At 37.4% G+C, this 26,656-nt stretch overlaps 1 protein-coding gene across 7 annotated transcripts in view; it reads right to left on the reverse strand.

The window, feature by feature from the left end:
* The window catches only part of ADGRG6 (adhesion G protein-coupled receptor G6), a 108,271-nt gene that overhangs the window by 47,143 nt on the left and 34,472 nt on the right, over window positions 1-26,656 (reverse strand). For 5 of the 7 annotated variants that reach the window (XM_030268103.4, XM_072927002.1, XM_030268100.4 and 2 more), the window contains exons 3-6: window positions 18,541-18,882; window positions 12,363-12,983; window positions 7,584-7,652; window positions 4,440-4,523 (exon numbers count right to left, since the gene is read on the reverse strand). In XM_030268103.4, coding sequence (XP_030123963.4) covers window positions 4,440-4,523; window positions 7,584-7,652; window positions 12,363-12,983; window positions 18,541-18,882 — 1,116 coding nt within the window. The remainder of the gene's footprint in view (window positions 1-4,439; window positions 4,524-7,583; window positions 7,653-12,362; window positions 12,984-18,540; window positions 18,883-26,656) is intronic. The other 2 variants (XM_030268102.4, XM_030268105.4) reach the window with 1 other exon arrangement.

Here is a 26,656-nt window from a genome sequence, read left to right on the forward strand (position 1 = left end):
CAGAGCTAATAAGTTGTTTCAGTGGTGGGTAAGAGGTGCTGTTTTGGCTTGTCCCAGATGGTAAATTGGCCAAGGAATTAACATGGGCCGAAACTGATGACTCATGGTATGTCACAGAAGAAAGTGATGTTTGGATCTGCATGAGAGAGTGATGGGTGGCTGCTGCAGTTGTTGTCAGAGTGCCTGTCGAGATGGTCTCTTTGTGCTGAATAAAAACTCGGCTATATGAAGATGGCAAAGGTACCACATAATTCATTATTGAACTTCTTGATGACTCCAGAACAGAAGAGAGATTTGTAAGATGTCCATAATCAGCATTTTCAAAATCTGAGACATTAGCAGTAATGACAGATATCGCTTCTCTGTTCCTGCTAAAGGGTCCATGCACCTCCCCTTCTGAATTCCATTCAGAAAGCCTCGGTAGGTTTGTTGATGTCAGAACAGCAAAATCCCTTATGTCTTTATTATTCTCAATGATTTCTTGTTCTACTGCCCAAAGAGAGTATCTTGAACTATCCACTTGATTTTCAATGGAGTTTTGTCCTGAAACAGTTAGATAATTTCTTGGTGTTTCTGTTGTTGGCAAGTTTAACTCTTCTACATCCCACTGAGGGAGCAGGCTTGGAGAAATTGTATCAAGGTGGTTCTGAAAACTTTGTGGGAGTGGAGGTGTGGAATAGCTGTTAGGAGCTACACTATCTCTGAATTTGGAGTCTGAATGAAGAAATTGCCTTAATTCCAAAGGCACTGGAAAAAAGTCAGAACTCATTGAACTGATGCTTTTTAAAAAAATACCTGCATCTTTTTGAACTTTACTTCTTGGTTTAACAATGGTATTTGTTATAGCATCATTCTCCAGAAGACTTTGAGACTGCGGTGTTCTGTGTGTTCTTGTACTGCTTATCAAACCCTTAACTATCCAAGTAATCTGAGTCCCAGGTGTACTGATCAAGAAAGGAGCTCGGCTATCCCTTAAACAAGAAGGCTGAGTTCCTGAATATGTTGGAAAGACAGAAACAGGCTGATGCTTATTGTTTAGGAAGGTCAAGTCAGTTTGATCACTTACTATGTCAGTTTGAATTTGCATGTGCAAACTATCTGTGGAATTTTCAAGCACCTGATCAAAAGGGCTTACCTGTGCCCATATAGAGGACTGAATGTAAGGTGCTTCCAGGGAAGGAAAAGGAAAATCAAAATAAAATTCACTGTTGGAAGTCACAGATAGGTTTGCAAAGTTCATTGTTGACTGCAATTGTGATATTGACTGGAGATTACTTTCTGAAATTCTCTTTGAAATGCCTGGAATAAATGAACTAAAGATTTGTGTTTCCAAAGTTGATACATGAGTAGAAAAATTAATTACTTCAGCTCTGTGAGCTAAAAATCTAATAGCAGGTGTTGGTTCAGAGATACTGTCAGACTTAACATATAAACTAATGGACAATCTCTTTGTTGGGGAAGAAAGCAGTTTATTAAATGACAGACAGAAATTTTCTGATGGCTCCCCAGAAAACACTTGAGATGCTTCTTTTAAATAATGGGAAACAGTCCAGAAACTTGCTTTTAAAGAGGGGGATATATCTACATAGTTTGTTGGAAAATCCAAGTAATCTGAGTCCCAGGAGTCAGCAACTGGATTCATGTTCTCTGACTCCAATATGGAAAAAGTTGACTCTTCATTTTCATTACTACCATGAAATGCATTCAAATTGCTCTCCAGTGCTCCATTTCTGAGGGTCTCACTTGGATTTTGAAAGTATAATGAATGCTGTAAATAATGAGACCAGTAATTACTACTAGATATAAATATGCTGTGACTTTTCAAATATGTGTCAGTCAACAGCTGTTGATAAACAGGCAGGGTTGTTACAACATGCTTATATGCTGAGCTCGTCCTGCCTGGTTCTACCAGAAATGATGAAAATGTTAATAGTTCTCTGCTGTGTCCTTGGACTGAATTTGTCAGCTGGCTGTCATGCATAAATTTTGTGTATGATTTTTTCATGTTCTGAAAAACACTTGTTGGTTTTTCATGTAGAATCTCCACAGAGGTTAAATATGTAATGCCTCCTGAGTGATGCTCCTTAATGTGCACAGATTTTTTAAATTGAAATTCACTGTTTGCTGATAGTGTAGAAAATGTTTTTCTGTCAGCATTGCCTTCTCTAATTTCCAAGTAAAAAATTTCAGGTACCAAGTCTAACAAATCTAACCTACTATTTTGGAATGGCTTCTCATCTGTAGGTGATACCGACAAGCTAGAAAGAAAATTATGTCTGTCTTGTTGAATATCAGAAGTGATATGGTGATGAAATACAGGCTCATTCCACCAGTTCACAGGCTCTGAGACATTGCTTGTATGCATGAAATTGTTTGTTTCGCTGTTCGAGGATGAAATCCACAGAGTTTCTTTTTTGTGTTCGTAAGCAGTGCCACTGCTGCTGCTGCTAACATGAGAGCGGAATGATGGCTCGAAGTCAGAAAGATGGAGCCTACTTGCCAAAGTCCTTGCTAGCTCTGTACAGGGATTTCTGCTCCAAAGAAGAGGAACTGCTGCATTCACAGGCGGCTCTGTAACTGCATCTGCTGCACCAGAAGTACCATGGAATGGACTTCTAGAATAATTTAAAATATTTTCATTTGGCAACTGATTCATTACAGTATTATCTAGGTTGATGTTTTCTGTAAAAGCAGACACGATTTTGTTGCCGTTCTCCTCAGAAGAAGCTGGTATGGACAAAGTTGGAAGGAGCAAGCTGTATGGGTTTTTTCTCTCTGGGTTATCATTGGCTGAATTTTTATTGAAATGCAGAGGCCTTTGTTTCACTGGCCAAATAATTGGGGTTGAGATAATTCCTATTGTTTTGATCCCTTCTATTTTAGATTCTTGCTGCCTCTGTGGTCGTGAATGAGAAAATTCAGCTGAATGTCTCTTCATTCTGAAGATAACTGTAGCAGGAAGTCTGAATTCCTGCAGGTCTGTGTGTAGCAAGCCACAGAGTTAATAGATTCAAGAAAATACATGTAACTTAAATCTCTGTTCTTGGTCTAAAAATCAACTTACCAAGAGTGGAAAATGATGCCTTTTAGCTGAGTGAAAGTTTAATTTGCTTCTAACATAAGTGAACTTAGCTTATTGTCATAGTCTTTCTACTTTTTCTTGGGACTTTCAAAGCTAGAGAAAGAACTTCAATTGTCCCTTTTTTATTCATACTAATATTAATAAGATTTAGTTCATTCTGTCATCAAAAAAAAAACAGAGTTAACTGCTCATGGTGAACATTTTTGAGTGGCTCCACAAAAAAGAAGCAAACACTACTTGGAAGAAATTTTAAATATTTTCTTCTTACTTCTACAGCTTATTAAAACCAAACAGTCTGGATTCAGATAAATTCTTTCACATTATGCACTGTACTGCCTGATTGCCAATGTACAAGAAATATCTGCCAAGAGAAAAAATACTCCAAGAGTTTAAAATCCTACAGTAAAAACTGATGGATTGGGGAAAAAAACCACCCAACCAAAAAAAAAGCAACTTAAAAACCAAACCACAAACCCCACCCAGATTCTAATTTATTTCTGTGGAGTACACTGAAAAAATAAATTAAAAAAAAATTATACATTTAAGCCTGTGATGAAAATTGGCAAAATCTATCTCTGTGTTTAACAACCAACTTTAACAAACGAATAAATATTTTAGCAGCATTTCACAAAGTGATGCTCAGTCATTAGGAGACAGTGATATCACAGAATTTGAGACAGCCTCAAAAGAAATCCTGGCTTTATTCCTGTGCTAATAATAGGTTCTTTACTACCTTATTTTTTCCCTTAATCTTTCTAAATGAAAAGTAAACGATATCTGATACTGTCAACATTTTCCCTAGTAAAGTCTGATCCAGCTCTTCTTTAAGTCAGTGGAAAGATTTCTGTTGACTCAGTGGAAGTGGCTTTGCTCCATAGGAATGGTTCCACTTGGCTCCTGCGCCTGAGGAATGGCGAGGAACTAGTGAGGAACAGGCAATCCAAGCCTACTACCACTCTGGCTGTACAAGTGGGAGCTACACAATGTCTGACAATCTGCAGCCTTGAAATCCTTCAACAGCAGGGTTCTTTTCAGACCCTTTCTAAGCATCCCTCTCCCTTCCCTTATTCTTTGCAATGTAATGGGTTACACACACATTAAATACAATGGGTGACACAAAGTTAATCCCTTTCACAGAAGACCCAGGCAAACACGAAACAAACACTGAGTTTGGTTCTGTTCTCAGTTACACCATTCTGACATGGTCCAGAGAGTTAATCCTGATTTATTCAGTGTAAATGAGATCAGAACTGAGACATGACCCTTGACATTATGATGGTAGGAAAAACACACCTTAAAATACAACAAATTTGCTTTAGACACAGTACAAGGAAAAATGTAACACAGGATTTCTTACCATTGTTTGGCTTATCGTTTCTATTAGTATCGGGCATGTTAGTGGTGACAGTGGGTGGTGTAGGAGTAGTAGCATTTACAGTAGCTGGTAATAAAGATGAGAAAGAGGTGAACTTGAATGAAATATGAATGTTAATAAGGTAAGACAAAATGGGAACTATGCATGACAATGTAAAATGAAACCATCTACACACAATGCCGTAAATGTTAAAAAAACACATTATTTTTTTCTGTACAAAGTGATGAATAGATATGAACTGAGGACCCAATCCTGCAATCCTCACTTGCACTAACTTCAGTGGGAATTTTGCCAGTGCAAATTTTGCAGGATCAGCCCTGCACTCTTTTCATAAACAAAATCCTCTCATGAGAGCCTTGGTTTGTGTGAAGACCAGAAAATGGGGAGGTTCTAAGATGTGCGCACTTAGTATGTTGCTTGTGAAAAGAATCTTTGCCACTCCTCAAAAACTGAATATTACAAACGAATGAGAAACTAAAGCACTCATGCAAGGATTCACTTAACTCCACTGAACTCAAAACAAAGAAGAGAATTGAGATCAGGCTTGGAACAGGTGAAGTAAAATATCTATTTTGAAAGCTTTATGAAGAAACTCAGCTGTACTGTTCCCATTGACACCAACAAGAGTCACTCCACAAAATCCTGGAGAACCAGCTGAATGCTTTTCAAAATTAGAAGGAGGAGCCAAACCTGCAAATTTCCCCCATGATGGTCTGGGAGGGTATATGTGCTAGAAGAATTCAAAGATCATGCCACTGAATTTTCAAATAATGGTTTGGAAAATAATTTAGTTTTGTTCAGTAACTCCCAGAGAACGCAAATCCATTCACGGACAGATTTTTTTCCTGAAAACTGTTATTTAAAATCTGAAGGTTGGTATGGTAAAATCTCCCTGTGTTACATGGCTTTGGAAGATTTTGACCAAGAATCAACCTAGGAAGGTTAAGCACTTATATTTTGGGCAAGAAATCACATTTTTTATGTGTTGCTAGGTTGATTTATCTAACCTTTTGAATTCAAAAGTCATAAACTTGTCACAGCTTAGGGAGCAGGTTCATGCTCAGGTTTCAGTGAGACAAGAAAATTAGGGAAACAGAAGAAAAAGTTGTACATTGGAACAAACAGATTCTAACTGGGAAAGTGAGCATATAAAATGACACCTAGAAATACAAAAAAAGCTCTTCCATGAAACTTCAGAGCAATATTGTCTGAGGAATAATTTACAAGGTTTCTTACATATTGGGTCTTAGCAGCCAATGCTGCTAAAGGAGGCATCTAATGAACAAAAATATTTACTAAGCATAATGGAGAAATCAGTTCTTTCATCAGACATAGCTGACATTACCTGGCATCCACAAACTATTTTACTGTTGTAATTGCACAACACCCAACAAACAAAGGAATTCAAACTGGCCTCTAAGTTAAGACAAAGTCTGTGGCATTGACAGAAATAGACAGACAGACATATTTTTTTGATTTTCATTATTATGACAATAATTATGATGGTGCTGAGTGGGAGAAAGCTGATTTGGCATCTTATTCCAAAGTGACAAACTGAACATTAGGGATACTACAAAATAATTTTTTAGAGAAAGAAAGAGTATTACCTTCATGAAAATACTCATAGTCTTGATGGTCTAAGAAGTCAAGAAGGCAAGTTTTAAAGGCAGCATCTTTTATCAGAGGCAATATCTACCAGACAAGTTTATAAAGCTGGGACAAAGGATGAAGTTTTTAGAAAAGCAGGCTCGTTCAGCTGAAAGTGTGTCCATTTCTGCAGCCATATTATCTGATGTCATGAAAGACATTTTCTCCCTTCCATACCATGCCATTTTAAGGGAGGAAAACACTCAGAGATCTTCCAAAAGAATGGACAGTGATATATTTATACATTGATAAATAAAAAAATATAAATAGACTAATATTGAATAATTGTGGAGGCATCATTTACCCAAACTATTTAAGTAGCAGTATTTAGATCATACTCTGCTTTCTGAATATCATGTCTGAAAATTACTGTTTCAAATCTGATTATGGACATTAATGGCATTTCACTTTCCCCATGGAGACTAGTAGAATATGCTCCAAAAACTTGAACCAAATTTACCTCATGAACATCTGGGAAAAATATAGTGAAAACTGACATAGATCTCTTATTGCCTTTCCAAGTAGAGTGCATTTCCCCTTTTATTTTTAAGCTAAATCAAATTTACTTGAAAATATTGGTTTTGAAATAGTTCTGAGACTTCTTGTTTTCGTCTTATATTTTATTCTCTCCTTCTTCCACCATTCAGCTGGAAAGAGGTTACAAAGCTAGATATTTTTGGTGCAGTTGCTGCTGTAATTAAAGTTTAACATAGCATGCCAACACATTGGAAGGCCTGGGTTCATGAAGGAAGGCATTGTGGAAACAGGTTAATGTTGCTCATCAAGCACTTTTTATGGAACTTCAGCATCTGAGCAGATCAGTACAAATTAACCATCCTTGCATGCCCATTGATTCATGTGACATGGAAATCTGTAGGGTTCACCCAATCCTTGCATTCAACTGAATTGACTTTTAAAAACACTTAATGAATTTTTATATGTGGTGATTTTTACATTATTAATCCATCACTAAGTGCCATAGCACGTGTTTCTTTCTCTAAAAGCTGCTGAATTTTGCAGTTTGATGGTACTTATTTTATACCTTCTAATCTCAAAGTACCTAGCCTCAAAATATCCTACTGAAAAAAAACTGGATAAAAGCTAGCTCCTTTATTTACATCTGCTTTTTTTTTTTTTTTTACAGATTTACCTACTACTTATACTGGTTAATATTTTACTGTGAAAATGTACAGGAGGAAAAGAGGTGGACAAAGAAATAAAGGCAGTCAGTTAATGCAGCTTTGATATAACTGAGACTATTTGGAAAATGTATTATCAAGGGAGTGATCACATTTTTTTCCACATATTGTACAAACAGGACACCCACATGCTTGATGAGACTAAAGAATTCCTTTTCTTGATATTTTTTATTGCCGCTCACCCTTTTATAAACGATAATAAAAAAGAAATGGAATAAAACCCCGAGGCAAATAAAGATTTCCCAAAGATGAACCTGTGAGAAGGATCTGGGTTTCTTACCTTGGCAAAGGCTTCCGAGGTTTGCACAACTGGTTGGTTCAATTGAAGAAGAGGGAATTAGATATGAGCCTTTAAAAGGAGAAATCAAAAAATTTAGAAAGGGTTAGTTACTGGGCCTAAAACACATTATATTGAGCAGTGACACATTCCTCTTTCTAATTTCTCTCAGGGGCAAAACTGACACTGCCATTTGCCTGTAAGACTTAAAAGTTTTCAGTTTCTGTTGCAGCTTGGGGATCCTTGAAAACCCTGCTGATTCGCAAGTTAGTCACTTACGTATCCTCCTGTGGTTTTCTTAGCTTTCACTAAATAACATCACATTACAGGAATGCAGCTTGTGTGTACTCTGTAAAATGGGTTTAAGCAAAGGGGTCAGTGTGGCCACGGGATTTCTGTGATTTTCGTAACAACATGTGCCTTGGAGGAGTGACCACACTCTGCTGGTGCAGCACAGGCTACCCAGCACACGCTTGTGAGTAATCTGCCTGGGACAGACACCAACCAGATAAAAGGTGATTAAACTTGCTCCTCTGCCCAGGGCAAGGGTGTGATTAATATGCTGGTATGCATGACTTATAAACAGATAATGTTGTAAGTCTGTACCTCTACAGAATTATTCATAACAACAAGCATTACACTTTGATGATCTAGAGACAAAACCAAGGCACGTAAGAACGGCTACAGAAAAAGAATTGGTGCAACTGCATTAATTACACTTCATGTATCCCAGAGGTTCAGCTGAAGGTACAGCTGCCTTTGCACACTGTGTTGAACATAATGGGACCACAGAGCTCTGGCATGATGTGAACCCACTAGGAGTTTTGCCCTTTTGGATTTTTCTTTACCACTTCAGAATCATATTGACTTAATGAGGTTTTCTCATGAAACACACTATCCTTCTGTAAAATTAAGTAGCCACCACCCATCAGCTTGTAAAGATAGCTAAGAAAATATTTCCTGGGATACAAGAACAAATGAAGCATGGAGCTTTGACACAGAAATTGTATCATGACACAGATACCTCTACCTGTAATGTCAACAAATATAGGGCATAATTAAAACAACAAATATTGAATGATCCTCAACAAATATTAAATTTCACTGATTTTTAAAATGGATTAAGAGATAGAGGCAAATTCACTTTCTTGGTACATTTCTTATGAACTCCAGGAAGGATGTTCTAAGTGAGTGCACTATCCCCTGCATGAGTTGGGTTTTTTCTCCCAAAATAAATTTATTAATATTAAATAGTCAATATAAAAAACTACTCTGTTTCACCCCTGTTGTGTAACATCAAAAGATGACCTGAGAGTTGGCTGGAAATACTGTGGGTGTTCATATTTTCTTCACTGAATGTTTAAAACAAGATTGTGATTTTATTTGGTGAAACTAAAAAAAAAAATAAATCCAAATTTACAAAACATTTAAGTCAGAAGACCACTGCATTGAGTTTGCATGGCAAGTGTTTGGCAGCAAGGGGGTTACAGGAGCAATTCTCTAAGAAGCCTCTCACAGAAGCTTTCCCTATGTCCAAAGGAGCCAATGCCAGCCAGCTCCAAGATGGATATGTTGCCCAAGGCTGAGCCTGTAAGCAGCAATGGCAGTGTCTCTGGGATAATGGATTTTAAAAGGGGGGAAAGTTACTGCACAGCAGCAATTGCAGCCAAGAGAGGAGCGAGAATGTGTGAGAGCAAAATCCCACAGACACCAAGGTCAGTGAGGAAGGAGGGGCAGGAGGTGCTCCAAGTGCCTGAGCTCAGATTCCCCTGCAGCCTGTGGTGCAGATCATGGGGAAGCAGCTCTTCCTCTGCAGCCCATGGAAGCGCATGGTGGAGCAGAGATCCACCTGCAGCCTGTGGAGGACCACATGCTAGAGCTGGTGGATGCCTGAAGGAGGCTGTTACCCTATGGAAAACTGCCACTGGAGAAGACTCCTGGCAGTAGCTGTGGACCCATGAAGACAGGAGCCCATTCTGGAGCAGGTTTGCCAACAGGACTTATGACCCCATGAACCTATGTTACAGACACATTGTGTGATACACTTCCCTTCAAATGTCTAAAACTCAGACATCCATATCTGCTTGTCATGCTAGAGTTTATAGTCAGTGGAGAGGAACAGACACTCCTACAGCAAAAGAACTTTGATTTAACTGAGACATCTTTTCCAGCATGAAAAGCATTGACCTGTGGAATAGCCTTTTGATTCCACTATTCATAAACAGCACTGAGGGTAATTATCTTAGCCCGAAAGATTGGCCAGCTGCCTAAGGCAGACACATCCCACACTGAGTTAAATCTGAGAGTGAAATTAAGGATTCCTTTGGACTTTGGGAATGAAGAACTCATTAAATGCACATGAAAAAAAAAACAAACAAACAATTGCAGGCATGGACAGACATGTGGCCTTGTTACCCTTAAAATGAGTAGATCATTTTATTATTTAGTTATGTTATTTAGTTAAAGCCAGTGGAGGCTTCAGAATCAGAATCAGAAGCTGATTAAATGCTCCTAAATTTGCCTGCACTGAACTCTGAACTGGTGGGCAATAGCCATACTTCTATCATTACCTAGGTTACTTGTTTTAAAATAAGTCTGGATACCTAGGCTGTGAATGCATACCTTTACATGCAATCTGCACAAAGGTATGGCAATAAAAACAGAATTCTGTCAAGTCTTATGCAAACATCCCACCACAACTGTGCAGCTGTGGAAACATTAGTCTAAAGAATAAACTAATAAAAAGTAAAACTATGGAAAGATTATCTGAAACAATTTGCTGGTGTTTTATGCCTCATAAATCTACTTGTAAAAGCTTTGTCTGAAAAACCATAAAAATAATATCCCTTGAAAATGTAAGCACTGTTCAGGCAAAGATATGTTGAGATCACTGCTAAATGCTTGGTTTCCTTTTTTTAAAGTTACAGGCCACTTCCTGGTGAAGCATTACTGGGGCTGTGTGAAAAACTCTTTTCTGCATAAATCCTTTCACTGCTGTTAAATGAAGCCTAATCAGAGTCAGATCCCCAGTGTCAGTGGTTTATTCATGGTTGATAGCCTGATTCATCAACTCTCCTGTTGAAGACTGATTTTACAAAGAAGGCTTTTACATGAGAGAAGGAAGGGAAGACAATTCTAACAATTTAATCTCTGGGATTAGTAACCATCTTTGAAATGGCACTGCACCCAGAACTTTCTTTTAGGAATATTATGTCTCAGAAAAGCCTAGATCACAGAGGATGATTTTATGTCAAGGAAATAAAAAGACTGGTTAGTGAGTCAGTTTCCTCATAGGCTTATTTAGAGACAACAACAATGTTTATATGTAGATATATTTTAAATTACTGGAATAGATACTGAGCCTAAAGTAGGAACACTAACATATTTTTTCTTAAACAATGTTCTGCTGCAGGAAAACTACTGATAACTCACATCCCAGGGAATAAACTTGTGGAATGAAAAAAATTCTATCTGTAATATCACAGCTGTGTTATTATATTTATATCTTAGGATTGTACAATCTTTAGCAGAAAGAAGAACAAGACTCCTACTCTAGTCAAAATTAAATGAGATTGTAGCTTTTACAGAGATAGGTTGTTTGGTAAAAGTGTTATGGTAGACATCATGGCGTAACAGCGTAAGATTTGGTGTCCCAGCGATTTTCTGGGAAGTTATTCTCTACCAGATCAGTTTATACTGATGAAATACAAACAACTTTTTTGTCCAGAAAAAATGTTTTTGTCCATCACTTGTGGTCAGATCAGCCTTTTCTTTGTTCTGGTAGAAAGGTGAAGGTACTGAGGTGCTTGCGGTTTCATACAGGTGTTGCTTTAATGTTTTTTTAGCAGAGGCATGTTGAGACCTTTCTCAGTAGTTCTAAGCTGTGAATGAGTATCCCATACTTTGATATGAGTACAATAAAGTAGCAAAGCAACTTTTTTAGCCACCTTAATCCTTCAAGAGCTATTAGATACAAAATAGAATGCCTTAGTGATGGCAGTTTTTCTTCTCAACTAAGGATTCTCAGAATGCTGACAGATACTCTGTCAAATATACAAAAAATACTCCAGGACATTTATGTGAATCAAGTGTCTGAGCCATAAAATGAGAATAGGTTGGTAAATGTATTGAAATTTATCTTCTGAAGTAATCTACAGGAAAAAACGCCTTCAGTAAGTACCAGTCAAAAAAAAAGGACTGATAATATGTCATCATGAAGAAAAAATATTATGATTTTTATCTCAAACTCTTACTTCCTGTCCACCTCTTTCAATTTAATATTTTATTCTAGTTTCCCGTCACCTATGCTTTTGTCATTGCTTTTGCTGGCTCTGCATATACAGCACAATGCTAGCATGGGCTCCTCTGGCTAATCAAAGGGCCAAAGGGCAGGTAAAAAAACATTTAGTAATTAATTAGCTAATATATATTTTCTTCTCCAGAGACCACAGTAATCTTATTTGAGGCTAGTAGGTACTTGCCATTATCCCCCTTTTGTATGAGCCAATAAGAGTGTTTAGGAAATCTTTGATCTGCAGTTCTTTTCCAGCAGCAATTCAATGCACTTAGGAGGCTTGTTTCTTTCCTTTAAGGAATCAACTCCATACCCTTTCAAAGCCTCTGTAGAGTAAGAGACTAAACTGTAATAAAGGTAAGACCTTGCTGTTTTTCTTCTATGGGAGTGCTCTCATTTTTTTCCATCTTGGTATGTGGTATGTTCAGCACAATACAGAAGAGTGGGGGGGGAGAAAAAGCAAAAAAGGTTTGGCAAGGCATACTCACCGCAACTCAAATTGTTTTCTGCTTTCAGTGCTGAAGTTGGAATACTCCAGAATTCATTTTCCCAGTCTACAATGTTTCCTTTCACATCGCAGCTGAGGTTGGCCAGTGTTTGTGCATTCATGGTGAAATTCCAGAGGCGGAAGTTGTAAATGTCCCCATTTAGAGAGCTCACTTCATTGCTGCTAGAGCCCAGCACCAGCCTCCCATTTCCAGGGATAACTTTGTCGAAGACCTCTGGACAGTCCACCACATGATAGGTGCTTTTGGCATATATACCTATAGTGCCTGACAAGCTGTCCCATACAACACAGAGCTGTTGAAAGGTTCCTGTGAAAAACTCTGCATTTCGGGGCAATGCATTCTTAAGGATACACTGTGTGCCTGAGATGGACAGAAAATGGCCTTTTGTGGTCTTCCCAAAGCTGAAGACCTCTCTCAACAATGCATCAGTGTAGGAGAAAACCTTCCAGTCGTCGTTGTCATCACTGTTGCCCTTGGTTGCTTCAAAGCACAGTGTAAACTGTCTAAGCTCTGGCACTGAGATGGTCTCTGCCACAGACACAGCATCGATGTCAGGAACCTGGGGAATGATGACTTTCTGATTCCTCAGAGACACGGCAACTAGAACCAAGAGCAGATACATAAACTATTGAAAAAAATTTCATCATATAGGAATATAGGCAGACTGGCAGCAGGGATTGAAGCAACATTCATTAAATCAAACATTCATCAGGTTATTTTTATCAATGTAATATACCAGCAGTGCACACCAAGGGGAATTTGACTTGGGAGTGCACTCAGCTGAAAAAGATGCAGCGATCTTTTCAATGGCATAGAGAATGCTGTGTGACACCCAGTTAACTCCCTAAGTTGCATTAAGAGCAATATTAGGACATACTACCTACTGACCTCCAACTCTCCTTCAGCTCACTTAATGAAAATTACTTCTCATTCATCTAGTAAGGATGCATTAAGCAATGGAATAAACCAGTTATTTGAAAAAGACAGTACAACTTGCTTTTAAGATATATTTTAATTACTTATCTGCATGACTGCATTACACCAGTGAAGTTCAGGCCTTCCTTCTTTTAAATATTGCAACAGAAGAAAGCTCCCATTACATTCCTTGGCAAACTGAAGTCTTTTGTTGCTGAATTCAGTGAATGGGTATTTCTCTACAGCATTAGGCATCATCTCATTTTGTCCCCAGCAGCTTTCTGGTCAAATACTGCAATCGTGTGCTCATGAATATTTCTATCCAAGCTATTTCCTATTTACTAACAACTGGGTCAGCAGTTTTGGACTTTGCACAAGTATCCAGAAATTTCTAGTCCTACACCAAATTATGTATTGCTGTAAGGGAATTTAGGCAGAATTGCTCTAATTGTTCTTAAGTATACTCATTTGCATGAGCAAAATGACAGCCATGAAATGAGAAAGTACCACATGACACATACTTTTTCTCCATGAGTACATGAATGACAATTCTGTTCACTGTATTTCAGAGAACATTATTTTTCAAAAGAGAATGTTAATATGCTCAGTTTTATTGTCCAATTTATGGCAGCACAATTTTTCCAGCAAATTTCTCCACAGAAAAGTTTCCGGCTACCAGACATGCAAAGGTGTCTGGTACAGATTGCAACAGCCCTCGGTTTTACTTCTGGCTCCTCAGTTCTGCCTCAGACCCCTTTGTCCCACAAATGTCTGCTACCTCTTACACATTTTCACAGTGTATACGCTGGAAGTGAAACTGTTTCTTGCAGAAGGTGAAGAAAAACTGCCACAGTAGTTAATTCCCAGTCTCCTCTGAGATTTATCAGTGATGTCAAAACACTTATACTAATACTACAACTATTCTCTTCTCAGATTTAAATAAAACCCTCTCAAACATGACAGTGTGAGACATGAGAGAAGGGTGACTGTCACACCATACCCAGGAAAGACACAGATAGATGGTGTGTAAGAATTCTGTATTGTCTGTGGTACTGCAAATTCCCTTTGCCAGCTGCTTGCAAAGACTCTGAGCTCCAAACTACCATATTTGGATATACACAAGAACATAATTCGACCAATATATTACATAGTAAAATAACATAAAGCATTGCCTATTATCTGCCAACACAGCAACTGCATAATGGGAGGGAAGAGAGAAAAATACTGGGCTTTTATAGTTACTGGATATACTTCATAGATTTACTTTTTCTTCCCAAGGGAAAAAGCATGCTGTAACAATTTTATAGATAGAAAATGCGTTCAACTCTCCATTGAAAACAGGAGCATTTTTTTAGCGGGTTAATTATACTGTAAGCTCCTTTACGTAACATGGAAAGTGTTCCAGAAGAAGCATAAGGATTCATGACTCAAAAAAGAAGAAAGCTTATTCACATGAGCACTGTCCAGACCAGGTGGTCAGAAAAGTTATGGACCACCTGGTCCCATTTAAACAGTACAGAAAGATAAATAAATGGAAAGGATTTTCCTCCTGTACTGAAGAAGTCTACTCAGTTTTGCTGTATTCATCATACAGATTTAACCACTGGCATCTTTCCCATATACTGAAAACACAAAACTGACAAGTATTTTGTCCACATGGAGAAAACTGAATGCTGCCATCAATAATAAGTGCACATTTCTTTCCTGGTTGTTGTGGCACAGTCAGTCACCACATTGATGAATTTAAATGTTAAGTATCAGGAAAACTTGTTATTCTCTGAGGAAGAATATACATATATTTTTGGAATACTCATCCAGGCATTTCAGAATACTTTCAGAATGATGCTAATTTTTTTTTCTTAGGAAGATCCTGAGATTAGCTCAATTGGTTAGAAGATGGGGCAAATAATGCCAGGATTGTGGGTTTGATCCCTGTATGGGCCATTCACTCCATAGCTGGACTTCATTATTCTTCTGGGTCCCTTCCAACTCAGACTGTTCAGTGATCACTGGATTTAAATGGGCATGAGTTTTTTGACACATTTTCTTTCAAAGAAGGCACAAACATCTACCTTACCTGCGTCTCACTCTCACATCTCATACACCCCTTCACACATAAGCAAGCCAGGAGCCCTTAGGCTCTGTTTTCCAAGCCCTTTCCAAGCCCTGGTCTCCTGCCAGCTGATGGGCTTTTCAGTATAGTCTGGCGCTTAAGGAGTGCCTTATGCTGTTTCTAGCTCCCCTGCTTTCATCTTCCCTGTCACTGATGCTGGTAGAAATGTGTCAAAATTTAATGAGGTCTGCAAGTGTCCACATACCAAGTATGTTTGGCAGTGTTTTGTTACTACCTCAGTGAATTGTGCTTTTAATCTGGGCCATTTCAGTCCTGTTTAACTGTATGCTAAATTGCCTCAAGCATTTCTGTACTAACACGGGTCTGTTGGCTCTCCTTCCTCCCCTTTTGGGAACTGACTTCTACTTACTGATGGAGTTATTACTTACAGTTAAGTGTTACTAGGAAATTATTTACCATGACAGCTCCTCAACTGTGCAAATTGACATAATTCCCCTAAGACTGGCAAAACTAGATTGGTTTACTGCAGCTGAGGATATGGCCTGTCCATCTGCTATTATGTGCTATAGGAGGCGGCAGGCAGGAAACAAACATTTGTGTGGGTGGCCAATTTGATACGGACAACAGGACTCTGCAAAACTCAGTTTGAAACTTACATAAAACTGAACAGTCACACAAAAGCTGTTCTATTATCCTGCTAATTCTCTCACACAACTCACTCTCTTATGTCTGTCTTTCCCCACATGTATTTTGTCTTGCGTACATACTGCATATTAGGATGCTTGTATCACTAATGTCTTCGTAAACTACATTTCTAGATAGTAAATTGTGTCTTTGAATGGCCTTTTACTTTCCAGTTTTGCATTACTTTGTGAAATTCAAAGTGGAACAATTTTATTATTTTATAAAAAATATAATTTCTTAGAAATAGAAAAAATACAATAGCATTCCCCTATTTCTGGGAGAAATTAATGCTTTTGCTGCCGTATCATGTTTTTAGTAGTCAAAGATGGTGTCAACTTGAACTACAAGCTTCGAAGCTTCATGTGAAGTGAGGGGGTGTGCAATTTTTCACATGACGTGAAGTGAAGGGGTGTGCAATCTTTTGGATGGCTTTGGAAACTCTTTGCAAGCATAGCAGAGCATAGTACAGGCATCTGACATGCAGATGGGTTGTCATTTCAGTGTGTGTGCATATTGATATACTATTTTCTACATGCATTTATAACTTGAAAGGAAAGCAGTACATTATGATCCCTTTTCCCAGACCCTTCTCTGTATCCATTTCCAAGTTAAGTTTTATTATAATCTTGGTCTGTAACTATGTTCTGAAAGTAACTCAATTGCACAACTACGAGCAATAAGTAGAATATAGTAATAATTTTCCCTAGAAGAATGCAGGCAGCTCTCCCAGCATCCACAGTCAAAATCAAGAGGTCAAGTGAATGTTACACATGGAGTAATGAAACCAAATGAAGTCAGTCTCAAACTAGGTGCTTAACAGCACAGCTTAACACAGAGCTTCTGAACTAATATATATGCGAAATATTAAAATATAAGTCACCGGTGAATGCCTTCGATACTTTTACTCCTACTGGAGAATAGCCTTCTTTTTCAAAATAAAAGGCTGTCTTCCAAGACTATTTAATTTTGATGGTGCTATCCATGAGCATAAGGTACTATTCAATTTGGAGGCAATACTCTTGCTTCCATTATAATACATATCTGTGGGTATATACACACAGTGTTCTCTACCCATGTTCGTACACCTCTCCTTTCCTTATTAAACACAGCTGAGGTCAACATTGCATCTTTTAATTCCAATTGTAACTCATCTCTTACAGTAATACTTAAACATTAAAATATTAAATATTTTGCATAATTTGACTGTATATGATTTTTTGTGATCTATTTGATTTTCCAACTTCTTACAATACAGCAAGAGTTTTGTTAATTTCAAATAGAGAAGCCTTTCAGAAAATTTGCTTTGACTTTCATAAGAAAACAGGTGTTCCTACAATTATTACTATATATTTTTGTCAGCATAAAAGGACCTCGGTAGAGAGAAGTATTTTTAGTTTCTCTGTGATGTTACCTTTTTTCTTTTCAGGACTGCAACAGATTTTGATGACATAATCATGCCTACTTTTGTCTTATGATTCCTGGGATGTACTATCTTAATTATTTTAAAATATCTGAGATGCGTAATAAATATTTTAAAATAACCATGAGGAAGATGTGCTTGTGACTGAAGACAGAACTGCAAACTTCCCTGCTCTGTTTTTATAGCAAGCCAACCTGCAGAACATCACTGTGCTACAACAATATAAAGATAAATGCAATACTGGTATTCAGTTTAAGGTGTGCAACCACTACAAAAAGGAAGTCTACTGAGAGCATGCAACTGGAAGCTATAACCCTGAAGTGGAATGAATAGTGAGCCACACATGGGGCCTGTCAGTGACTGTCCTGAATGTCTTTCATTACCTCACTGCCCTTTACTGTCTAATTAATTCTAATTAATGCTCTAATCAGAAAATATTTGTATGCTTACCTTCTAGGGAAAAAAGCATGAGTGTCTTTCTAAAACCTTTAAAACCATTGCTACATATTTAGGGAAGGGAAAGAAAGGTAATGGAACTGGAATAACAGGTAGCCATTTTGCAGTATCAGCTCATCCCTGGGAGTTTGTTCCAGAGGCTGGATGAACTCTGAGAAGTTCTGCTTTCTGCACTAACTTCTCCCCACTGCTGGGAGTTACACTGGGCCAGAGGCCCAGGATGACCTTTCTGGCTCAACTAAGTTGCCTCTCATGCTCTCATTTAGGTTTCTATGTCCCTCTGCAGGTGTGCTGACCCAAAAGAAACCTATCCTGCTTCCAAATCCTCCAGGAAAAACTGGCAGGGAGAGAACCGTTAGGCCTAAAATCTTTGCATGTAACACGTTTTTCTAACACACTTCTTGTCATGTCCTGGAATAAAATAATTTTGATCCAAAGAAAAATAAATTAGCTAATAAAAGACACAAGATAACCCTGTAAAGTGCAGCCTCACCCATTCATTCTCTTCTTATGGAAGACTTGGCTCTTTTGGGAAGTGTAATTTTAATCCTTATAGGACATTTCCTTGTAACATCTATAATGGGATGAAATGCTTTGGACTTACTTACTTCGTACATAGCTGGCATTAAAACCTTTTTTTTGGATACTGAAGTCGCTTTTAAATGACACAATCATTTCATTTCCAGTGGAATTATAGGATAATCCTTTGGCAGTGATGCCACAAAGGTTCATTGGGCTTTCTCCATTGTCTAATGTCAGTGAATCATAAATGCAGCCCGGAGCTTCTTCAATGTCGAAATCAATAAATGTTAGCTGTATGATAAATCCATGAGGTGCTCGGATGATCCACTTGCACGCTTGGCTGTTGGGATAGTCACTGGGGAAGCATGGTGAAGTGAAAACTCCAGAGGGGTCAGTTAGCACAGTCCTGCAGTCATAGCATCCGTGAGCTGACAATGAAAACACAGAAAAGCTGGAGGTCAGGCAGAGACATAACTTAAGAGTAAAGTAACCATCAGCACAAGAACTAAATGTACGTCTATACAGGCAAATAGAGATGGCAGGAAGAAAAGCAGAAAAAGGCCTTGTTTCTAGTGGGGAAAATGTTGGAGGAGTAGCATAGCAAAAGCATATTTTATGTAAGAAATCCTATAGCAAAGAATTATAAATTATATTGCTAAACAATAATTTGTGCACATGATATACATATATATATATTTACCATGTATATTGGCCTGATAAAGTTAAAGTGAAAGCAATGTTTTTCAATTCAGAAAGGCAAATTGTAAAACTGCAACTTCCAAAAAGATGACTGGTATCATTCAGATTTTTTGGCTGCTGGTCTGATGCTGACTGTAGGTTATCCCAACAGCTCTATGACATGCTGTTGTTTCCAGAGTAGTGTCCCTGGAAAGGAGCAACAAGAGTTGGGCTGAAGAGCAGCAGAAGCAGCAGTACCTGAAGGTTAGTCATCTTCATTTTCAGCTGATGCATTCCACAACACGCAAAAGAGTAGCAGTGAGCTACTGCCTTTTGAATCAACAGTAAATTACTGTGTCCTTCCCATGCTGACTCAGCTCCATTGACATATTTGTGGCAGTCAGGCTTTAAGAAATTCTTACCCTATTTGTCATACTTCTTTGCTCACCTGCTGTGTTTACCCTTGAGAATTGCAAGCCCAGTTAGTCCCCAGGGTTGCATTTCTTGTTTGGTTAACATTTGCTCATTTATCATATATTTACTTAGTGTATTATATGATATAATTACCGTGAAGTGCCTGCTGCTAAAATCTGTAACAGTTTGCCAAAGCAGCACTGAACAAAATAGATGAGAACTGAGTATCACCAAGAGATAACCAAAGAAACTAACTGGCTCATTTATGCTGAATTACTTTGCAAACATTTCATCAAGCCACAACCCTGTGTCAAATCTTACAAGGATGAAAAAACACACATTATTAGTTGCCCAAACTAAAAACAACTTAAAAAGTTGTTGAGTGTAAATTACATACAGAACAGTTATAAAATAGGAATAAATTGAACTAATTCCTCCAAAGAGCCCTTGATGTTTCTTTGCAGATAGGGTCCTGATATTTTTCAGTCACATTTAAATGGTGTTTGGCCTGAACAAGTGGACCCTGACTCTGTGAACTTGCATGCCAAAAATGCAGTTTACATCTGCATTTACAATTGAGAGGTATATTTTACATAGATTTTATAATTTTTATTTGCAAAGCACAAATTCATATGGCCCCAGTGAGGTAAAGAGATGGTTTGGGCTCTCAGAGCCAAATGAAGGCTGGTTACACTTGGAAAGCTCAGTGGAGCATTTCTTTATCCAAGTGAGAAAAAAAGATTGTCTGAAAGATTTGCAGGTAGCTTTGGGAAGCAGTGCTACTTCTGGAATTCGAAAACTTGATCTGTGTAGTACAAACAAAACCTGTCCATTTTTTACTTCCCTGCAAATCTTTACAGTCAAAGGACTATGCTCACCTGCACTGTAATCTTGGTGTTCCATTTATTAACCAGAGAGGGAATATTTACTTATTAGTGACATTATAAGACATTCCCAAACCAGAGAAAATATACTACTTGTCACTAAAAGTGTATGTCCCCAATTGGTAGAAGATTACACTCGACCTGTAACTGGAAAAGTCAAATTTGTCCATCAGAGAGAACTCTGATGTTCTTTGTGTTTATTAATTCTATTGCTCATCAGCAACCAAAAAACAGGACTCAGCTTTTCTATTTATCTCTCTCTCTTGAGTATTTGTCATTGTTTCTAGGCTGTGTAAAAAGAAAAAGCCAGTATATATAACAAAAATACTCTTATCCCTGATGTCACTGTAAATATTAAAATATAAATGTTATTTATGATTTTTTAAATAATTTAATCTTTGCAGAAATGTATTCTCACTATTACATCCATATTGTTTTGTTGATTTTGCAGAACTAATGCAAAAAAACTCAGCCCCTAAATTTAGGTTGGAAAATAAGTGCTTGAAACTTTGCATGCACAGAAGAAACAGATTTGGTAAGTAAAATAGTTGGGTTTTTGTTTTAAGTGGGTTGGCTCCATTTTGGTATAGCAGCTATTCTGTCCATGACTGCAATTTGAAGGAGAAATATCCTGTTTTCATGCAAATGTCCACAGTAGTAAGTAAAAAGAAAAGAAAACAAACAACAAAACTATATATAAACAGAATGGTTTTAAATGGAACGTTTTGCACAGCTTCTCATGAGACAGTTATTTTTCTATAAACATCACCTATTTTACTCATTAAAGAGAAAAATTGCTGTGGCAACGTTAGGCTGTCAGCCAAAGCTGACAGATATTTTGCAATCCCATTGGCCCAGAGCAGTACTGAACTGTGGAGAATGAATACTTGTTGCAATATACACCACAAACATTTCTAGAAGCAATCCAAGATATTTTATTGATTTTAATGGGAATAAATTTAGCTATGATATTCCTGGTTAGGAGCCCCACATATCCAGAAACTGCCTGTCAAGTAATTTTTACCACCACAGACCAAAGGAAATTCACTGTCTAAATATATATTATATGATAAAGGCCTTTCTCTCTCTCCCCCTCCATTCTTTCCCAAACCAAAATGAACACCCCTTTCAAATAGTGATATCAAGGACTTAATTTCAATATTTCTTAAATTGAAAGCTTCACTGGGCAGTTAATTTGTTTCCATCATGAGAATACACTGGACTATGGGTTTTGTTTCATAATAAATTTTTTTTCTACATCATACTCATACCTCCTATAGTAAAGAATATTGAAGTATTTAGTGTGATACTTCAACACCAAACTGAAAAGGGAAATTAATAAATTCCTCTGGAGCTAGTTAGAGCTTTCACCAAAGTTATCTAAATGATTAAAAAACGTTAATTGACTTCAGAAGTGGAATAGACTGTAGGGGAAATGGCTTTTTCCTATCTTGGCATGGAGATAATGGGCAAAAATGGAAAAACTTTACACAGATTTTTGGTGCCTCATCAATGAAATGAAACTTCTGATTTTCGTTAACTACTTTGTATTTGTACAGGGTTTTATATGTGCAAAGCACACTACCAATGACTTTAAACTGTAGCTGGGAGAGCGCTTTGACAATCTGGCCCACTGTAGAAAATCCAAAAATCAGTATATAGTGCCCAACAGAAAATTTTGGTCAAAGAAATTTGACCACTTTTATTAAGAACTTATCAGTAAAAGCAGAAATTGAATCCCATTTTCACAGTTGCCAGTTTTCCTAACCATGAAACCATTCACTCTCTTCTAGGAATTTCCTGACTATTTTACATATATACCTTTTAAATTGTGCGAGGCAGTAAATACCCTATCCTACTCTTTCCTACACCATGCCCAATCATCTGAAGACTGCCCTAAAACTAAGGGGCTAAGGAAAACATACCTGACTCATTAATGAGTGCACCATGCAATCATTCATGTGTACATGCAAACCTCATATCCTACGAAACAAAATTAACTGTCCAGCTTGTTCTGTCCACTAATTTTGCCTCTCTAGAGTCCCAGCACTGAATTCCGTCATATGGACTCATCAAGACAACTGTAAGTACTGAATACACAATTTCAAAAGCAACTTTCATGAGTCATTTGCGGCACGCTAAAGCCACAGCCAGACACGGAACTACAATGCCTAACTGCAGATTTGGGAAGGAAACATTTTCCATATAATCTTATCCCATATGCACATACTTCTCTTTTTTTTTTTTTTTTTTTCTAGAATGACTAACACACTCCAGCATTTGCCTCCAGAATCTATGCTAATATTCATATTTTCCTCTAATTTTATACTTCTCTACTTCTTTCCATTGTCATTGTTTAACCCTAAAACCTGTATTTTGTCTTATTATACTCAGCATTTCTTTCTCAGGCATGAGTTTTGACCTCTACTTCTCCATGTGCTTTCATTTCTGCACTTATCCAACCTCAGTAAAGTGCTGGACAACAAATTTTGTCCAGCCAAGAATTTTTACAAGAGTGCAAAAGCAATCCAGTTTGGAACACTGTCTATTTCATCCTAAAAGAGACAAATTTTTTGAAGGTTAGGATCAAATGAAAACAAGGTCGCCGTGGGGAAAAAAGTCCGTACTTGCAGTTTGTGCATTATCCAGGCTTTTTTTCACACTAAATCACACTTTGCACTGTAACTTTCTTTTCACAGCTGAAGCATGCAGCATTTCCCACCTGACAGGAGTGTAAATGACTCCACATGCTTAGGCAGCATCACAGGATAGCAATGACAGCAGGGGTGGGTTGTAGTAACACTACCAGTATTTTTTTAAATACATTAAAAGGTTCCCTCATAAAACATAATGCTACTGGGTTTCATTTTGGCATAAAATTTAAATCTACTTCTCTCTGTGGATGATACAATTTTTATATGAAAATATCCTGAAATAAATCTATGTAGCTCTGGAATTGAATTTTCAGAAAGAAAACCCAATTATTTTATGTTAACTTTAGTAATATTCAAGTGAACAAGAAAATTTCCCCTGCCGGACAGAATTAGACCAATTCTAATCCACAGAAAATCTTAGCTAGAGTGCCTAGCTCTTTAGACATAAAAAAGCAGTACAGAATTAATTATAATTTGCTTTCGTGTTGACATCTGATAACTTTTAAGTACTTTACATATATTTTAAAAGGCAGTACTAAAAACATGGTCACTTGAACTGAGAAAGCACAGGCAGGTGACACAGCAGAGGCACTTGCAAGTGTGTGGTGATGCTCAAAATAAAAGAGAAAATTTACAATCATTTCGTGTCACAGCATAAAAAAACCACCTAGTTCGATAAACATTGGGTGGAAAAAAGTTTTGCTTTGTAAGAAGCAATTAATTGTTCAGGGTTTTTCTATTTCAAGGATATCACAACACTAATATGGCCAAACATTAGGTTAGATGTATTTATGACTGCAAATAGATGGGTGAATGAGGTCAGCAATGGGCACACCTGCAGACAAGCAGAAGGAAGGGCCAAACCACCAAGATGTGGGTGGGCTGGAATGGCGACAGAACAAACAAACCTGTGTTATTCCAGCAAGACACAAACAACAAACCAAAAACAGCTATCCTATGGCATAGGCCTGGACAGTAGCTTATCTTCACCTCAAAAATAATTTTGAATGTAAAGGCAATCTGTAGATCTAGAAAACTGTCTGTATACAAAGTGGGAGCATGTTAATTGCAAAGAAATGTCCCATCATTCACTCTGAACATAAAGTAATACTCTGCTCTGCTTACATTTAAGCTACTAATGAGATAAAACCTTTTCAATCTGTTTATGCAAAACAGGAATCCTAGCACTCTTCTGAGGCCTCTACAGACCAAACCGTGTACTCTGCTCTCTGTGCAACCCACACTTTGATTGAGCTCAGTCTGGGAAAGTTCAAATGAGGAGATGTGGCAGGTTTATTTTTGCTTTTTTATTTACTTTCCAAATTGTAGAAGCTGTATGATCTCTCAAAAAGATCTTTATTCTGCTACACTATGCTGATAAAAATTACTATGCACCATACCTAATTTAATGTTTGCAGCTACTGTAATTATCAAATTAAACAAACAATCCTAATTCTATTTAAACATTCAGATTTAAAAATAAAATAAAGGATTATTTCTGGAATAAATAGAAAGGAAGTAAGACTCATTCTGATGTATACAAAAGTTTGTCCCTTCACAAACAATGTTATTGGGTTGAGGTCTACTGCTTGGAAATATGACTGTGATTGCATATAAATGCAGATGCCACCGGATTTGTCATCATCATATGGAACAATATCTATTTTACCATTTCTACAGCATCTCTAAAGTTTCTAAAAATTTCTACAACAGCTCTAAATTTCCTAAAGTGTTGAGCAAATCCCATAACCTCACAGATATGCTTTGAATTTAACCATGGACTTAAAATTCAGCAACTGTTTAAAGTCCTTTCCTACACAATGGTGTCTTTGAGTTCTGTATTTGAAGCTTTGCTGTCCTGTCTTCAGCCTTGCAGCCCCCTCAAGGCTGAATGGGAGAGCATAACTCCGTAAGTGCCGCTCTCTGAAAACCACACAGGAGGCACCACCAGACCCCAGCAGCGAGGAAGACTGTCCCATTCTCTCTAGGTCTGACCATTTTCTTTTCCCTTTCAATGAAAGGAACCAACACTGGCAAATACCCATTCAGGGAGAGAGATCCACTCTCAAACACAGAGGATGCTAATGTTAATGTGGTTTTCATGTAATTAAGTAATGTGGACTGAATTTGTGGGACAAGGAGATGGATTTTTTACACCAAACTGCAATGAAATAGCCCCTTCCAGACTTTGAATTTCCTCACTAAATTACTTTATGCCTAAAGACCAGGAAAGGTAAGATTTAATTCTAAGTCAGCCATGAACTTCCTAAAAATGTCCTTTTATTCCCTGGTCTCCCCACTTAAAAATATAAACTTTACTCCTATGTGTAGAGTTCAAACCCATTCCACCACTCTTCGTTAGCAGGATGTTATGCTAACTTTCAGCTCTGCAAAGACATCAGTAGCAGGCTTTGATGATGGACAGTTTGGGTGTGGAGAAATATATTTCAATTCACCCTTGAGTTTTTTTAAATTTCTCTGAACACTGAACAGTCAAACTGCAGGTCATAAAAGTCCCAGGCAGCATAGTGTGGGTCATCAAAAAATGGAACTCAGTAAAATTTAAATAATTTTCTAAAACATTCCTAAATTTTAAAAAATTATTATTAATAGCTATAGAATACAGAGAATTCCCAAGAGGATAAGCATTACAAGTTTTTCTGTGAAATCACCTGCATAGACTCATCAATAATATAACCAGCATATTTTATAAAATAAAATTTTATAAGCTTTATATGAGTGAAACTTTATATTATTCTTCTGCAACACATAATAAGATGTATTTTGCAGAGCACAATAACAATAAAGTTGTAGTTAGCAAGTATCTTTTGTATCTGTGTTACTCTTCATTTGCAAATGTTACTCTTTTGGTTGATTTGTGAGGAATTGCTACTTTAAAAACTCAGTCCAGACTCTCATTTTGCATCATTCCCATTGCCTCATCTTCACAGTACTCCTTGTACCCAGCAAGAATTTAAAGCCTCCATATTCCTGACTGGAAATAGCACATAACCCTGGCAGAGTCTTTTATAATTCAATGAAAGACAAGATTGTGCTCTCACAAAATAATTCAACAATTTGGTTTTGGCCACTGAAGCCAGGAGACAAAGAGCATACTATGCCCTGGCCAGTCCTATCAGCTTGCCTTGCATCATCATTTGCTGATGAATTAGGTACTGCAACATATGCTTTGAATGGCTGAACTGGTTGGCATACCTAGGAATAATAAAATGTAAGGGGAAAAAAAAATCTCCTTACAGGCTAGTACAGAGACGTATATGAAAGTGTAATTGTTGACTATGAATTCACTTATTATTTCTGCTTCCTGTTGCTCTAGCCCATATTGCTTATCAGTTTATTAAAAAATTATATTTGTCATCACATTGAATTAGAACTGATTATTTTCTCTCTTTTGTAAGACAAGAACAAAGCACTTAATTAATGAAATTATATGTGGCAAATTGAAAACTGATAAAAGACAATATTTTCTCTTACATAACAATGACAGCCTGTGGAACTCAACCTGAAAACTATCAAAGCAGGGAACATAAAACTCAGAAATGCACAGACAT

This window comes from Taeniopygia guttata, chromosome 3 (genome assembly GCF_048771995.1).
Source record: "Taeniopygia guttata chromosome 3, bTaeGut7.mat, whole genome shotgun sequence".
Lineage (NCBI taxonomy): Eukaryota > Metazoa > Chordata > Aves > Passeriformes > Estrildidae > Taeniopygia > Taeniopygia guttata.